This window comes from Lupinus angustifolius, chromosome LG01 (assembly GCF_001865875.1).
Source record: "Lupinus angustifolius cultivar Tanjil chromosome LG01, LupAngTanjil_v1.0, whole genome shotgun sequence".
In the NCBI taxonomy this organism is placed as follows: Eukaryota; Viridiplantae; Streptophyta; class Magnoliopsida; order Fabales; family Fabaceae; genus Lupinus; species Lupinus angustifolius.
The window spans coordinates 2340843-2358257 of NC_032009.1; the positions used below are offsets into that span (position 1 = coordinate 2340843).

At 32.4% G+C, this 17415-nt stretch overlaps 1 protein-coding gene and 1 long non-coding RNA gene across 3 annotated transcripts; one reads left to right on the top strand and one right to left on the bottom strand.

Moving 5' to 3' along the window:
- Positions 9876 to 16385, top strand: LOC109346592 (autophagy-related protein 11-like). Of its 2 annotated transcripts, none has more exons than XM_019586235.1 (6): positions 9876 to 10407; positions 10618 to 11691; positions 12156 to 13797; positions 14725 to 14945; positions 15423 to 15636; positions 15790 to 16385. In XM_019586235.1, the coding sequence occupies exons 2-6, from the start codon at positions 10748 to 10750 to the stop codon at positions 16195 to 16197; spliced, it is 3429 nt and encodes a 1142-aa protein (XP_019441780.1). In that variant the 5' UTR covers positions 9876 to 10407; positions 10618 to 10747; the 3' UTR covers positions 16198 to 16385. The 2 variants fall into 2 exon arrangements, with proteins under 2 accessions (XP_019441780.1, XP_019441790.1); XM_019586245.1 differs by having other exon boundaries at positions 9899 to 9987; positions 10703 to 11691.
- Positions 15420 to 15820, bottom strand: LOC109346625. The gene is made up of 2 exons (XR_002107543.1): positions 15715 to 15820; positions 15420 to 15668 (listed from the first exon to the last, which is right to left on the bottom strand). It is a non-coding gene; the product is annotated as an uncharacterized LOC109346625 (long non-coding RNA).

The following is a 17415-nucleotide window of genomic DNA, read 5'->3' on the forward strand; positions in this document are numbered from 1 at the left end:
AGAATGAGTAGTATGTAACAATACTCAAATTATAAATCATATGTAAACCCTATTTGGATAAGAAAAAAGAAAAGTGCAAGAGCACTCTGGTAATTGCGGTCCTCTTTCCTGCATGAATATATTCTGTGATTGTTCCTGAGGCATCTGATTCAAATTTGGATGACAAATGAAACTGACCCTTTATTCTAACATTATCATGTTTTCTGACCAGCCACCGTTCCATGAACTTGCCGTAGATCGTGATTCATGAACTACTATTATTGGAAAAAGAGGAGAGTGTATAAGAAATAAAATAAAATAATAATATGACGTGATACTTCTTACCTTCAAATTTTGTTATGACACTTTTGTCTCTCAATTTAAAATAATAATTGCTTTTTTTTTTCAAAAATACAGAGCAGATGTTATAAATAACCGTGGACAGGAAATTTATTTAATTTAACAATATTAACGATGGAGATATGATTTTGGTGTGTCAGGTAGAAAATGAGGATGTGAAATGGAATATATCTTATAATGTCACTAGATAACTTGAAAAAGGTAGCTTGAAATTGCAATAATATTGACTAATCATTGTCCAATATTATCCATGATGGCAGGGGTAGAGTCATTTCGATTCTTCATTTGTTATCTTTCGTAGGTTACTCATGTTTTTGTTGTTTGCTTTGGTTGCTTATACCACTGTCAGCAACTAAATCTATAATTAGTGCTATGGTCATCTATTAATGTACAAAGATTAATATTTATGCATTATCTATACTAAAACTCAAAATAACCATTCATCATGGTGTAATTTGTGGTTCTTCCTATTTTGCCCTCACTATTTTCTAATTTTTACAAAAAAAATTATATATAACCTAATGTTTATCTCCACCCAATGTATGTTCCATATTAATTGATTAACTATTTCTTCTTTCTTACATTATAACTATTAGTTTTTTAATGTAGAATATGAATGTTAAAAATTGAACATTACACCTATCGAATACATTCAATTATAGATGACAAATATTTAACACAAAATATTATATTGTCATTTATGATATACAAACTACACATTATAAATTATTTAAAAATGGGTTGGCATGCACAACACTGTCTGTCAACACGCTAGTCAATATAAAGATTATATACGGTCGTTTCATCATTTATAATTCATTTAAATTATTTTAAAAAAAAATCAAAATAATTAAATATAAATAATGAATAATATACTATTAATATATAGAACTCAATGCACTATAGATGCATGTATTTTTCTTATGAGCATATATCACCCACTTGCCACGTAATCAGAGTATTTGGTTGACGATGTGACCATACACTACCCAACTACGAGTGTTGAAGTAGAAATTTAATGAACGCCTAATGTATGTTTTGATACATTATATTTATGACTATATTTTATGAAATTAATTGAAAAAAACGGAGTTGAAGACTAAAAAGTTGGTAGACTGCTACATAATTGGAATTTGGTTGAAAAATTAGAGACTGAAAGCTTGTTGCTCATAATTCAGCTGCCTAAACTTGAAGTGTTTGATAAAACTAGATAATTATTCAATTCATAAGTCAAAAATGATGTAAAAGTCTTATAAGCCACCAACTTTTATAACGTAGTTGTTTCAATTGGTTTATCAATTTGAGCGTAAAATTAAGTTTGTGATTTTGTTTTAAAAAAATGAATCTAAAAAATAGCAATTGACTTATCTTTGGTCAAATAAAGTCATTAATTGATTTATAAGTCCATTTATGTATCTAAAAATGATTATTTATTATGTTTGGTAAGTCGTTAATTGAGTTATAAGTCCATTGATAAAATATATAAAAATGATTATTGACTTATCTTTAATCAAATAAAGTTGTTAATTGACTTACAAGTCCATTAATAACATTGTCAAGGATTTTGAGCAAAGAATTCCAGCATAGAGGGATTTTAAATTAAAAATTGTCATTCTTAATGGATATTGAATATGAGTTCTTTGCATCACTATTTTTCATTCTCTCTTTGTCAAAAAAAACTTTAATCATACATTAACAATCAAGTAAGACAATTAAAAATTTTAATTAGGATGAAAGCCTTTTAATGCTTTTAGAGAGGATCTAAATTCTTCATTTGATATATTAAAAATCTCAATATTATGATTTTTAATGCAAATTTTTTATTTCTTTGTTCCTTAAACAATATTTTTTAAGCTTAGGAGTAACCATGCCTCCTAATATATATAAGAAGTTTTTTTCTCAAGATTCCCCCCACTCCTTCATCCATGGTGTATATATGTGGCATGGTTCCTCAACTTCCATCTATCACTTTTTTGTCATGGTATATATGAAAATATAATAATTAAAAAGGGAATCCAATTTTCCCATTAAAACTTATTCACATAAATGCTCTTAAAACATTATTTTTTTGAAATGATACTCACACGTAATACAAAAACCAGAAAAATAATATTTTATGCAAGCTTGTATCATTTAAGGTAAATCCAAATTCAAAGAATGAAATAATAGTTGATCCATTCCATGATGACTTTATATGTGGGTGATAGTATTATTCACCATTTGTGCAAAACTAATATAAATTAAATATATAAATCATGTATTTAAATTAAAGTAGGGTTGGAAATAAGTCGAACTGAGTCGAACCAGAGCTCAACTCGATTTAGCTCGATAAAGATTGACTCAGCTCGAAACTGGACTCGAGTTCGATATGAGTTAGTTTTTTAGCTCGATTAAAGTTCGCAAACTGTTCGGTTCAATTCGAATGGTTCATTTGGACAACTCAAATAATAAATTAAAATTTTAAAAATACTTAAAAATGTTTTATATATAAAATACCAGTAAATATAAAAAATAATGTATCGTTCATAATAAATATAAAAATTAGTTTTTAAATATATTATATATATTTATTTATATATATAAAAAACTATTAAGCCAATTCATGAACCTAATTAGTCGAATTATATCCAACTCAAGTTTAGACGTTTATTTAACGAGCTCAATTTCCAGCTTAAGTTAAGCTCGTTTAGTTTATGAATCAAGTTTATAAAGGTAAATAATGAATCAAGTTTCAAACGAATACCAAGTTAGTTCAGTTTATTGTCACTCATGACTTAAAGTATTTAAATGGGTGTAAATCCAATCAATAATTTTAAAAATTCAATACACTAATAGATATAGTATATACTTATATATTCGTTTGAATATATGTATATATATAATTTTCTAAAAGTTCAAAAAAAATATTTCCATTAAGATTGATGAGTGAAAGATGATTAGAACTTTCAAATAACAAAATAAAGAGAAAGTAAAACTTATTAGAAACATAATTTTGAAAAAGTGATTTTGAAATTTCATCTAACAAAATGTTTTCATAAAAATATGTTTTTGAAAAAGTGTTTTTTAAAGATGATATTGGCTTCAATTTTGTAAAATAATTAGAAAGTCCAATGGATTTGATCAAATTCAATAAAATGAATTAATAGATGAATTAAATTTCTTCAGGGTTTATTTTGGATTGGCGGAGTTCTTGTATTACGTCGGCCTATTGCTGGATGAGCCGCTTCTAGCGTTCCAGCATTTGGAGAAGGTGTTGGGTGGTTGGCTGTTGTTCTGGAGTGGTATGGTGGCTTCGGCTGGCTTGATGGGATGGTTGTCTTGGTGGGGGAAGAGTACTTGGGGCAGGGTCGACTTGGATGGTAGATAGAGCTCAGTTTCTGGTGGTTACCATGGTGTGAGTTGGAAGCACAAACGGCGTCAATGTTCTTTACTAGAACACAAAGGTACGGACAAGGGTTGATCAGCTGCTGAAGAAGGAGAAGAGGATGGACGTCAAGGTAGCAGGATGTGGTAGGATAGCTGGACCCGCCGGTGGAGGTACCTGAAAAGGTTCTCCGACGATCAAGTCAGTGTATGAACTAAGTGAATGGGAGTGTGAGAATAATGAAGATAGACATCAATAGAGTGAGTAATGTTAAAGAGTGAAGAGATTAAGATACTTCCTGTTGGTAGAGATCCCTATTTATAGAAGGGAGAGTTGACATTGGGTTCTTGGCTGGTGGTGCGACGCGTGGTCGACCAAAGGTGTTGTCGGGAGTTGCTTTTCCCGTGTCAGGCGGTCTGCCAGGACCGTACACTGTGCCATTCTTGTCTTTTAGCCTGTGGTTGGTTTGGTAGCCGCTCTGCAGTCTGTCTGCTGTGCTGGCAGGTGGGTTGGTGAGGTACTGAAGGCATGCTGTCCCTTAGGTCAACTCTGGTGGTCCCAACACGCAGGGCCCACCTCGGCGACCAAGCATGAGACTCTTCGGTTCGTCGGGTAGGAACAATAACAATTACATTGTATTAGAGTTTTAGGAAAACTAACCAATGAGTTGTTGATCGGTAAAAATCTAATAATATAAAATCTCACTAGATTTATAGGTATCATATTAGGTCAAACATCAAAAGTTTGATTATCGAAAGTGACACATGTTAGGAGGGACAATCACATATATTGAAACGTTAATTCCTTGCCCATATAGGATGATGATAATACCAAAAAAATTAGAAATGTATATTATATTTATGAGTATAATAACAAATATTTAATAAGGTAAGGTACACGTTGGAAAAATGACCTAAATTTAACAATTTTTCTTATAATAAACCAAATTAACTTCATTTCTTACTTATTTTTAGAGTTTTATTGAGATAATGTTCTTCTTACTTAAGTTTAGTTAATAAAGAAAAGTATGTGAAGATATTGATATTTTCTAGTTTTATTACAACAAATTGTTCCTTTATCGGATATGGTCAGAATCGAGTGTCTGGTTGAATAACAGAAGTCAGGAGCCTTAGTCGAAATGCTTTATGAACCCGTTGGGGGAGATACCTGAAAGATTCTCCGGCGATCAAGTCAGTATGTGGTTTTAGAGAGAGTGATAGTAAATAAAAGAGGAATGAGAGCACAAAGTAATGAATGCAAGTAATAAATGAAGAATTAGATATTAATTGATATTTTTTGTGCGAAAGTCTCCTATTTATAGACTTTAGAGTGACTGACGTGGTGTCTAGCCATTGGCTAGTACTTGATGAGTACGACAAGAGTATGTCGGGCTGTCCTTGACCACTCTACAAGTCTGCCACTATCGATCTGTCGGGGCAGGTAGGACTTGCAGGAGGCGTGACAAATAGAATGTTAGTGACATATTAATTGCGAGTCAGATGCACATTAATGATGAGTGAGATATATATTAATGGTGAGTGAGAGACATTAATAACACTTGCAATGAGCTCAACCACCCCTGACGGGTGAACGAGGGATGTTCAGTTTGGTTGTGCGCCCGGGATGAGCTTGGAATAGCCTGAATTTATCCGAGGTGGAACAATAATGATACCCTTTTTCAACCGTGTATATTCCACAGATATAAAATTGGGTGATGTAATGTTTTATTGTATCCTCAATTATTATAAAAGGTTTAAGGCTAACGTAGCAACGCTTATTAAGAAATAATTGAGAGAGAAAAATATTAACTTCTCACTCATTGATTAAAAGGTTAACCTATATAAGAGAAATAGATATCCACGTGGTTGCCAAACTTGTCCTTGAGAATTCAAAGCAACTAACGTACCAAACTCTTTCAAGCAGCCTTATTTTTGTAACTTCAACACGCTGCTCTTTGGTATATTTTATTTTGAAGGCTTAAATATATTTTACTCTTCAAAACATTTGTATTTATAATTTTAGTCTCCAAACTTTTTTATGTAGTTTTTAGTCTATACTATAATTCATTGTTTTAGTTTTAATAATTTTCAATGATGTGTTATAATTGGCCACCGTATGAATTAGTAAAACACCTAATATTAAAATTAAAATAGATGAGGATTAAATACAATTTTAATACATTAGGACGAAAATCATATTTACCCTATATTCTAATTCGAAATAACTTCAACACATATTTAAATCTTATATTTCTTAGTTTCTTGATAATTCAACTAGAAAATAAAAGAAGGGAATTGAAAAAGCAAAAAGAGAAGAAAATATATTAAACTTTCATTATTTGAAATGGTATACACAAAGGTAAAGTATAAAGAATTTATACAATAGAACTTAGTAATTGTTTGAAATCTAAGCTACCATTTAAAGTAAAAATAATCCTAACTAACTTAACCTAAAAACTATTTAAGAATGAGTAGTATGTAACAATACTCAAATTATAAATCATATGTAAACCCTATTTGGATAAGAAAAAAGAAAAGTGCAAGAGCACTCTGGTAATTGCGGTCCTCTTTCCTGCATGAATATATTCTGTGATTGTTCCTGAGGCATCTGATTCAAATTTGGATGACAAATGAAACTGACCCTTTATTCTAACATTATCATGTTTTCTGACCAGCCACCGTTCCATGAACTTGCCGTAGATCGTGATTCATGAACTACTATTATTGGAAAAAGAGGAGAGTGTATAAGAAATAAAATAAAATAATAATATGACGTGATACTTCTTACCTTCAAATTTTGTTATGACACTTTTGTCTCTCAATTTAAAATAATAATTGCTTTTTTTTTTCAAAAATACAGAGCAGATGTTATAAATAACCGTGGACAGGAAATTTATTTAATTTAACAATATTAACGATGGAGATATGATTTTGGTGTGTCAGGTAGAAAATGAGGATGTGAAATGGAATATATCTTATAATGTCACTAGATAACTTGAAAAAGGTAGCTTGAAATTGCAATAATATTGACTAATCATTGTCCAATATTATCCATGATGGCAGGGGTAGAGTCATTTCGATTCTTCATTTGTTATCTTTCGTAGGTTACTCATGTTTTTGTTGTTTGCTTTGGTTGCTTATACCACTGTCAGCAACTAAATCTATAATTAGTGCTATGGTCATCTATTAATGTACAAAGATTAATATTTATGCATTATCTATACTAAAACTCAAAATAACCATTCATCATGGTGTAATTTGTGGTTCTTCCTATTTTGCCCTCACTATTTTCTAATTTTTACAAAAAAAATTATATATAACCTAATGTTTATCTCCACCCAATGTATGTTCCATATTAATTGATTAACTATTTCTTCTTTCTTACATTATAACTATTAGTTTTTTAATGTAGAATATGAATGTTAAAAATTGAACATTACACCTATCGAATACATTCAATTATAGATGACAAATATTTAACACAAAATATTATATTGTCATTTATGATATACAAACTACACATTATAAATTATTTAAAAATGGGTTGGCATGCACAACACTGTCTGTCAACACGCTAGTCAATATAAAGATTATATACGGTCGTTTCATCATTTATAATTCATTTAAATTATTTTAAAAAAAAATCAAAATAATTAAATATAAATAATGAATAATATACTATTAATATATAGAACTCAATGCACTATAGATGCATGTATTTTTCTTATGAGCATATATCACCCACTTGCCACGTAATCAGAGTATTTGGTTGACGATGTGACCATACACTACCCAACTACGAGTGTTGAAGTAGAAATTTAATGAACGCCTAATGTATGTTTTGATACATTATATTTATGACTATATTTTATGAAATTAATTGAAAAAAACGGAGTTGAAGACTAAAAAGTTGGTAGACTGCTACATAATTGGAATTTGGTTGAAAAATTAGAGACTGAAAGCTTGTTGCTCATAATTCAGCTGCCTAAACTTGAAGTGTTTGATAAAACTAGATAATTATTCAATTCATAAGTCAAAAATGATGTAAAAGTCTTATAAGCCACCAACTTTTATAACGTAGTTGTTTCAATTGGTTTATCAATTTGAGCGTAAAATTAAGTTTGTGATTTTGTTTTAAAAAAATGAATCTAAAAAATAGCAATTGACTTATCTTTGGTCAAATAAAGTCATTAATTGATTTATAAGTCCATTTATGTATCTAAAAATGATTATTTATTATGTTTGGTAAGTCGTTAATTGAGTTATAAGTCCATTGATAAAATATATAAAAATGATTATTGACTTATCTTTAATCAAATAAAGTTGTTAATTGACTTACAAGTCCATTAATAACATTGTCAAGGATTTTGAGCAAAGAATTCCAGCATAGAGGGATTTTAAATTAAAAATTGTCATTCTTAATGGATATTGAATATGAGTTCTTTGCATCACTATTTTTCATTCTCTCTTTGTCAAAAAAAACTTTAATCATACATTAACAATCAAGTAAGACAATTAAAAATTTTAATTAGGATGAAAGCCTTTTAATGCTTTTAGAGAGGATCTAAATTCTTCATTTGATATATTAAAAATCTCAATATTATGATTTTTAATGCAAATTTTTTATTTCTTTGTTCCTTAAACAATATTTTTTAAGCTTAGGAGTAACCATGCCTCCTAATATATATAAGAAGTTTTTTTCTCAAGATTCCCCCCACTCCTTCATCCATGGTGTATATATGTGGCATGGTTCCTCAACTTCCATCTATCACTTTTTTGTCATGGTATATATGAAAATATAATAATTAAAAAGGGAATCCAATTTTCCCATTAAAACTTATTCACATAAATGCTCTTAAAACATTATTTTTTTGAAATGATACTCACACGTAATACAAAAACCAGAAAAATAATATTTTATGCAAGCTTGTATCATTTAAGGTAAATCCAAATTCAAAGAATGAAATAATAGTTGATCCATTCCATGATGACTTTATATGTGGGTGATAGTATTATTCACCATTTGTGCAAAACTAATATAAATTAAATATATAAATCATGTATTTAAATTAAAGTAGGGTTGGAAATAAGTCGAACTGAGTCGAACCAGAGCTCAACTCGATTTAGCTCGATAAAGATTGACTCAGCTCGAAACTGGACTCGAGTTCGATATGAGTTAGTTTTTTAGCTCGATTAAAGTTCGCAAACTGTTCGGTTCAATTCGAATGGTTCATTTGGACAACTCAAATAATAAATTAAAATTTTAAAAATACTTAAAAATGTTTTATATATAAAATACCAGTAAATATAAAAAATAATGTATCGTTCATAATAAATATAAAAATTAGTTTTTAAATATATTATATATATTTATTTATATATATAAAAAACTATTAAGCCAATTCATGAACCTAATTAGTCGAATTATATCCAACTCAAGTTTAGACGTTTATTTAACGAGCTCAATTTCCAGCTTAAGTTAAGCTCGTTTAGTTTATGAATCAAGTTTATAAAGGTAAATAATGAATCAAGTTTCAAACGAATACCAAGTTAGTTCAGTTTATTGTCACTCATGACTTAAAGTATTTAAATGGGTGTAAATCCAATCAATAATTTTAAAAATTCAATACACTAATAGATATAGTATATACTTATATATTCGTTTGAATATATGTATATATATAATTTTCTAAAAGTTCAAAAAAAATATTTCCATTAAGATTGATGAGTGAAAGATGATTAGAACTTTCAAATAACAAAATAAAGAGAAAGTAAAACTTATTAGAAACATAATTTTGAAAAAGTGATTTTGAAATTTCATCTAACAAAATGTTTTCATAAAAATATGTTTTTGAAAAAGTGTTTTTTAAAGATGATATTGGCTTCAATTTTGTAAAATAATTAGAAAGTCCAATGGATTTGATCAAATTCAATAAAATGAATTAATAGATGAATTAAATTCAGAGTTTTAATATGAATTGAATATGATTCAATGAATTTGTGAAGACTATATAAATTAAAATATGAGATTTAGTATGAATTGAATATGATTCAATGAATTTGGGAATACCAAATAATGTCTCTATATAACAGACACTTCATTTTTTTTTTTCCAGTTCTTCCATGATCTTCTTCTGCTCGTAGTGTTACTTCCCACGAAAGGTTCTCTTTGGATTTTCCCAACAAAGTAACAAAAAATGCGGAAAGAAGAAGAACAATAGAGAAAGGAAGGGGTGTGGGAAACAACGTTATATTATTATAATGATTTATTTGAAATCATCACAGGTTGGTTTGGTTCCGTAACAACCTAACCTTGTTCTGCTTATTTGTTAAGAAAAATGAGAGATTGTGGCAGATAGATCATAATCTCCACGTATTATTCTCTAACTATCTTTCTCAACATTCCTTGATTTTCGCCTTATCGTTTTTCTTCTTCTAATTTCCATTCCTATTAAATAACTCAATTACATTCTGTATCCGCTGTCACTTACTAGATTGAACCTGGTTTATTTTTCAACGCATCTCTTCTGGAATTCTAATTTTCACTTTTGGGTCATAATAACTATTCTCTCTTATTATCTATAAACGGAGTTTTCACTGTTGTCATCGTTTTTTGGTATTTCTCCCAGTTGGGTTTCTTTTGACTAGGGTTTATGTCAGGATCCGAGGGTAAAGTTTCTATTTTCCCATCAATTTCTCTGTTGGGTATGTTCTAAGTTGAACTTTTGTTGCATTGCGTTGTAATTTTGTCATAAAGGTTGCTTTGTTTTTATCTGCCCGATGGCTTGTCTCGTTTCTAGATTAATTTATCTGAGAATTTATTAGGTTCCAAGTCGAAAACAATTTCCTTTTTTTTTCTGTTTGAAATTTGTGTGGTAAAAAATAACTGAATTGTTTGGGGGTGTTGTGTTTCAGTTTCAGCTAAAGCTGAGATTTTGATTTGAGGGTAACCGGTAATTGAATTCCCTTTTTTTGTGGGAGCAAGAGTTTTGTGATTAAGGTGCTGTTGAGTTGATTGAGATTTAGTGGTAGAGATTTGAATAGGATGAGCTCCAGCATTACCAGAAGCTTGGTCCATGAAGGCCAGCTTTTGGTTCATATTGCTGAGAACGGACACTCATTTGAGTTGAATTGTGACGAGAACACCCTCGTCGAGGAAGTTATGCGGTCTGTTGAATCTATTACTGGTATTAGTTTCAATGATCAGCTTGTTCTTTGTTTGGATATGAAACTCGAGCCACAAAGGCCGCTGTCCGCATTCAAGTGTCCATCTAATGAAAGGGAAGTGTTCATATTCAATAAAGCAAGGCTTCAGAACAATGCACAACCTCCCCCACGTGAGCAAGTTGATCTTCCAAGTTATTTCGAGCCTCCATCACCACCTCCCAACCATGACTTGCACCCGCTTGATGATGCTTCAGATCCTGCTTTGAAGGCTTTGCCTTCTTATGAACGGCAATTCAGGTTCCACTATCGTAAAGGAAACATAATTTATAATAACACCTTAATGAAATATGAGCATTGTGAGAGGCTTTTGAGAGAACAGATGGTTCAAGAAAAAGCAGTTGAGGTAGCAAGGGGTAATTTAGATCAGTATTATAGAATGATTAACCAGAACTATGGGGACTTTATGAAACGTTATATGCTACAACATAGGATACATTCTGATCTTGTGGTGAATTTTGGAAGGGATGTTGAGAAACTAAGATCGGTCAAACTTCACCCTGCTTTGCAAACAGTTAATCGCAAATGCTTACTGGATTTGGTGAAGGAAGACCAGTTGCGCAAGTCAGTGGAAAATTGCACCAGCTCCCACAAACAGTTTGAGAATAAAGTTTCACAGTTTAAGCAGACTTTTGGGGAAGTGAAGCGTCGGGTCGAGGAATTGTTGTCCACTAGGGCTTTCCTCCCGATGAAGAATTTGGAACAAGCAATTAAAGAAAATCACAGATATATTAATGAACAAAAGAGTATCATGCAATCTCTGAGGTTAGTTTCTTTTATTTTTCAGGTTTTTTATAACTGTGTACGCACTTTATTTTTTTCTGAGGAAGCATCTATGGTTAATATGTTATCCCGACTTGAAGTTGTAATTTTGCTGCCAGTTTCATGAGTTCAATATTTAAATTCCGATTCTATACTTGACACAAACTATTTGCCAGTCTGATCTATTTAATTATGCACCGTTCCTGCAACCTCCTGGTCCCATTATATGATGATTATGAAGTTTGTAAAGTTGAAAATTTTCTTTTCTAATTTTTGGACCAAGTAAGGAGAAGCAATATGAGATTGTACTTGGTTCCAGATATTACTTGCTCTACTCATATTGATTGCTGTAGTTCTATTTATACTTATTGTTCCACAATTTTATACTTTTATATTCTGAGGTACTTTCTGTTCATCGATGTTATCAGCACAGCTCATAAATTACATTTTTATGTGGGTTTCTGCAGCAAAGATGTCAACACTGTAAAGAAACTTGTGGATGATTGTCTATCCTCCCAATTGTCCTCCTCACTGCGTCCCCATGATGCAGTCTCAGCCTTGGGTCCTATGTATGATGTTCATGAGAAAAATCACTTGCCTGAGATGCAGGCTTGTGATCATGCTATTTCTAAGCTACTTGACTTCTGCAAGGAAAAGAAGAATGAAATGAACCTCCTCGTGCACAGTTACATGCAAAACGTAACTTATGTTTCTTACCTCATCAAAGATCAAAAGCTACAGTTCCCTGTATTTAAAGAGGCAATGGCTCGTCAGGATGGCTTATTTATGGATTTAAAGTTGTTCCATGGCATTGGTCCCGTATATAGAGCTTGCCTTGCGGAAATAGTGAGACGAAAGGCTTCTATGAAGCTGTACATGGGTATGGCTGGGCAACTGGCTGAAAGGCTTGCTACAAAGCGGGAGGTTGAGATCAGGAGACGGGAGGAGTTTCTAAGAGCACATTGTCCCTGCATACCTAGAGATGTATTAGCATCTATGGGACTGTTCGACACTCCTAACCATTGTGATGTTAATATAGCTCCGTTTGATGTTGCCTTACTTAATATTGACATATCAGATATAGATCGGTATGCTCCTGAGTATCTAGCAGGTATAACATCCAGGTTAGACAAACATGGTAGCTTTAAAGTTACATCTGCTTTGACTACTGATGGCTCCCACTCAGCCGAAGCTGTATATATTACTGCTGACTCAATTGATAGATATGATTCTGAGGACAGCCTTGGTGATAGTGAGTTAGTAGAAATTGCTGGAACTAGCAAGATGGAAGTTGAGAATGCTAAACTGAAAGCAGAGCTTGCTTCTAGAATAGCTTTAATATGTTCTCTCTTCCCTGAGATTGAGTATGAGTCACTGGATGATGAAAGGGTGGATAATATACTGAAGAATGCCACAGAGAAGACAGCTGAAGCCTTGCACTTGAAAGATGAATATGTTAAACATATCCACTCCATGCTTAATATGAAGCAGTTGCAGTGTGTTTCATATGAGAAACGTATTCGAGAATTGGAGCAGAAATTGTCTGATCAGTACGAACAGGGGCAAAAGTTGTCCAGTGTAAATGATGCGGCCGGCTTTTCTCCCCTGGTTGATAAGGGTAAGTCAGAATACGCAAGCGGTGAAGCTAATCTACCATGCATTTCTACTTCTGAGCCCATGGATGAGGTTTCATGCATCTCAAATTCTTTGGATGCAAAACTTGGACTGTTCACAGCAGACCATACTTTAGATGGGGTGGATGAAAACATGTTGGATTCATCTATGATGGAGCCTCATCGTGAAGAAATGCAAAGTGTTCATATGGACAAGAAAGATAAGGTTGTTGGACAATCAGGCATGTCGCTAACAAACAGTTCTACTGCCGAGAGCATGCCTGCAACACATGACCTAGTACCTTGTGACTCAGCAGTTTTTCCAGAGTTGGGTTCCAAAGCAGACAATGATAAGTTATTGGAACTACAAAGTGCACTAACAGATAAGTCAAACCATTTGAGTGAAACTGAAATCAAGCTTGAAGCTGCTATGGAAGAGGTCACGGTGCTCAAAAGAGAGTTGGAAGGAAATAAAGAACTACTTGATGAATCTCAGGTAACAGTGTGTGGAACTGATTTAGATGCATATCATTGTCAGTTTCATTTTAATTTTCTGAAACTAGTTGCTTTATTCTCCTCAACTTTTGCTTATTTTCTTTCTGTTTATTACATTAAATCATTAATATCATTTTCCAATCTCTGCTTTTTATCCTCTGTCTTACACGAACATGCATTGATCCATTCTACTTCTAAATCACCTGGAAGAGTGTTGAGATTATTCTGTCAATGACCCAAAATCGAAATTAGTCATTTCTGTTGTCTCCCATATCCTCCACCATCAACACCTATCTTTTATTCTTGTACTCAATTTTTTGTGCATTGTTGATCCATTTAAATGACGTAGGTGGCAATATTGATAATGAATTTCCTAAGCATCTGCATTTGATTGCTTACTAAATCTGAGTGAAGCTGAGTTTTGCTGACTCATGGCTAGTATACAGAAGAAGAGTTAAGCTCGCAAGAGCATAGCCTTCTGCAGACATGTGTTGAAATTCTGTTAGCTTGATTAAATATCTTGATAAAAGCCAACCAAAAAAGTTTCATTATTGATTCTTATTTCTATGTGTTTGAGAGTTATGACGTGAAGGTGAGTTGATATGGCTGATTAAGAAATTGGCATCTATAACTTGTATAGGATTGGAAGGAATCTAGGATGAAGATTATCCAACTCTTGAATTTTGTATCCATAAGGGTAATTTTCATAATTATTATTGGGGCATTGTTGTGCTTGCCTTTTATGATATAGTTGATTAATAAATTGCCATCTTTAACTTGTATAGTATTAGAAGGAATCTAGGATGAAGGTTAACTAACAGTTGATTTTTTTATCCATAAGGGAAATTTTCAGTGCTTTTCATAATTATTGTTCGGGCTCGTTATGCTTGCCTTGTATATTTTTAATGTTAAACCTCTTTCACTACAGATGAATTGTGCTCACCTGGAGAATTGTTTACATGAGGCAAGAGAGGAAGCTCAAACACAAAAGAGTTCTGCTGACAGGAGGGCCTCAGAGTATAACTTACTGCATGCATCGGTTCTTAAAATGCGCGGCCTTTTTGACAGACTCAAGACCTGTGTTTATTCTCCTAGTGGTGTGGCTGGTTTTGCAGATTCACTGTGTATCTTGGCACAATCTTTAGCCAAGTAAGCTGTTTAAATTAATTACTTGTAAGATACATTATTATGGCATGTCGATGGAAAATATTATACCCATTCCCCACTTAGAGGAGAAGGTTTTATGGTGGTAGAGTTGTAGACGATGAAAGTAACAAAATCACTTCGTCACTTACTCAATAACCAATAACATAAGTAGAGCATGCACACATTTAGGTAGTACATATTTTCTGTTAGTGAAGTTTAAATGGTCATCTATAACAAGTAAATTCATTTTGCAATTAACTAAGCAGTCCCCCTCCCCCTGCTGCATGCTCCGCTTTTCATGGGAGGGGTTGTGTCATACTACATACATGATAATTATGCCGAAAAAGGTCCCTTCTGTCTATATCAGATAGACCAAATTCTAAGCTATTGTGCTAGACTGATGTAGTTTGCAGTGATAATTTTTATTTTTCATGAACTGCGACAAGAAGGGTGATTGAACTCTTCTCTCTCTCTTTTCAGTTCTGCTGACGACAAAGATGATGATGATATTGCTGAGTTCCGAAAGTGTATTTGTGTATTGGCCGATAAAGTTGGCTTATTGTCAAGGCATCGTAAAGAGCTGCTTGAGGAGTACATAAGAATGGAAGCTGCTAAGGAACAGCGCCGGAAAGAATTGGAGGAGAAAATGGAACAGTTCAAGACTTATTACAGTAAGCATCAAGTAGAGAAACAGGTAATTTGTTATCCTTGTGTTTATTCTGGATCCTGGTTTGTTGTTTTTTGACAGCATGTGACTACATCTGATGATTACTTAATAACATGCATGTTTTTTTGTTATGACTGCGTATAGACACAAATTTCTAACAATTCAAAATTCTTGACACAGGCTAATAAAGAGAAGATTTCCTTTGGTTGCCTTGAAGTTCATGGGGTTGCTGCCTTTGTCCTCACTCCATCCGGGCATTATGAGGCAATCAATAGGAACTACTCTAACTACTACTTATCTACGGAATCCGTGGCTCTCTTTGCAGACCATCTTCCGAGCAGACCTGACTACATTGTTGGACAAATTGTGCACATTGAACGCCAGATTGTGAAGGCGCTGCCTCCTACTTCGACTCAAACGGAGCATGGAAGGGCAGATTCATTGACCTCTGACATGGCGACTGACCGGTTGACCTTGAATTCAGGATCAACTACAAACCCATATGGTCTCCCTGTTGGCTGTGAATATTTCCTAGTGACAGTAGCCATGTTGCCCGATACCGCGATTCATTCATCATCTCCTTCCTGATCCTCCTGCTTCATGCTACTGGCAGATAAGACATGATGGAAGAATTCAATAGTATATATAAAACAACAATCAAAGTTAGAAATGCTCTTTATGAGTGTTGAACTTGACCATTTGTACATATATTTTCTACCTTTGGTGGTACTATTTAAATTGTGAATATTATTTTAGCACTTACTTGTTTATTTGGACTTTTGGTGTTCATCTTTTTTCTAAGTTTTCAGAATTGATTTGGTAAACAAAATTTTACCCACGTCTTTGATTTACTAGTTCATATGCATTTAACATTAGAAGATTAGATGTACGCGGCTTACAAATTTGGTGAAGTAGAAAATTGACGTTCCCTGAAAGCCAGAATATCTGTTAAGAATATCGGCAAGTATCAACACTGAATTCATTTTTTAAATTTACTTTACATCCTAGCTACCCATTAATTCTAGGGAAATCTAATGATTTAAATTAATGAATAGTTCTAAATTATTAGATTTCTTTATAATTAATGATTAGGATAAATGCCAAGTTTAAAAAACTTTCTTGAAGTAAGTGGATCCCACTATATCAAATGCCTTGATTAATTGCATAGATCAATTGCTAATGAATTGTTCTACATACCTATCATTCAAACTTAAAATACTCAGGCTGTTGAAAAAACATTTTGAACTAAGTGCATCTTTGTGTGAAGATGTCATGCTTGTCAAAATATATGTTCATATTTATATTCTTATTTCCAATATGAATTAATATAACTAAAAATATCAATGATTACTATTCACAATGACCACTTGAAGGATGATTCCGATCCTCAGTCGAGGTCAGTGGTCATCTACTTTGCGGAACAACCCAATACCCCAAAACCCATACATGATTATTAATGTTACAGGTTAATGAAAAAAATGATAACTAACAAAATTCAAGTTTTAAATAATTAGTCTTTAAAGATTTTTTTCCGGAAAATGATATATCCTCATACTATATTTTTCTACCCATAAGAAGATGACATGTATCACAATAAGATATTTTAATTATTAATGATTGGATTACAAATGATATATGTCACCTTTTTATGGTAGGAAGATTTAGTAGGATAATATAGGAATGCTCATTTTTTTTCTTCTTTCATGCCAGGTTCTGTGGAAGATATTTGTAACAATCAACATATGAAGATTGTTGTATACAGTGACATGCATATGAAAGCATCAATACTATTATTTGGCAATTAAA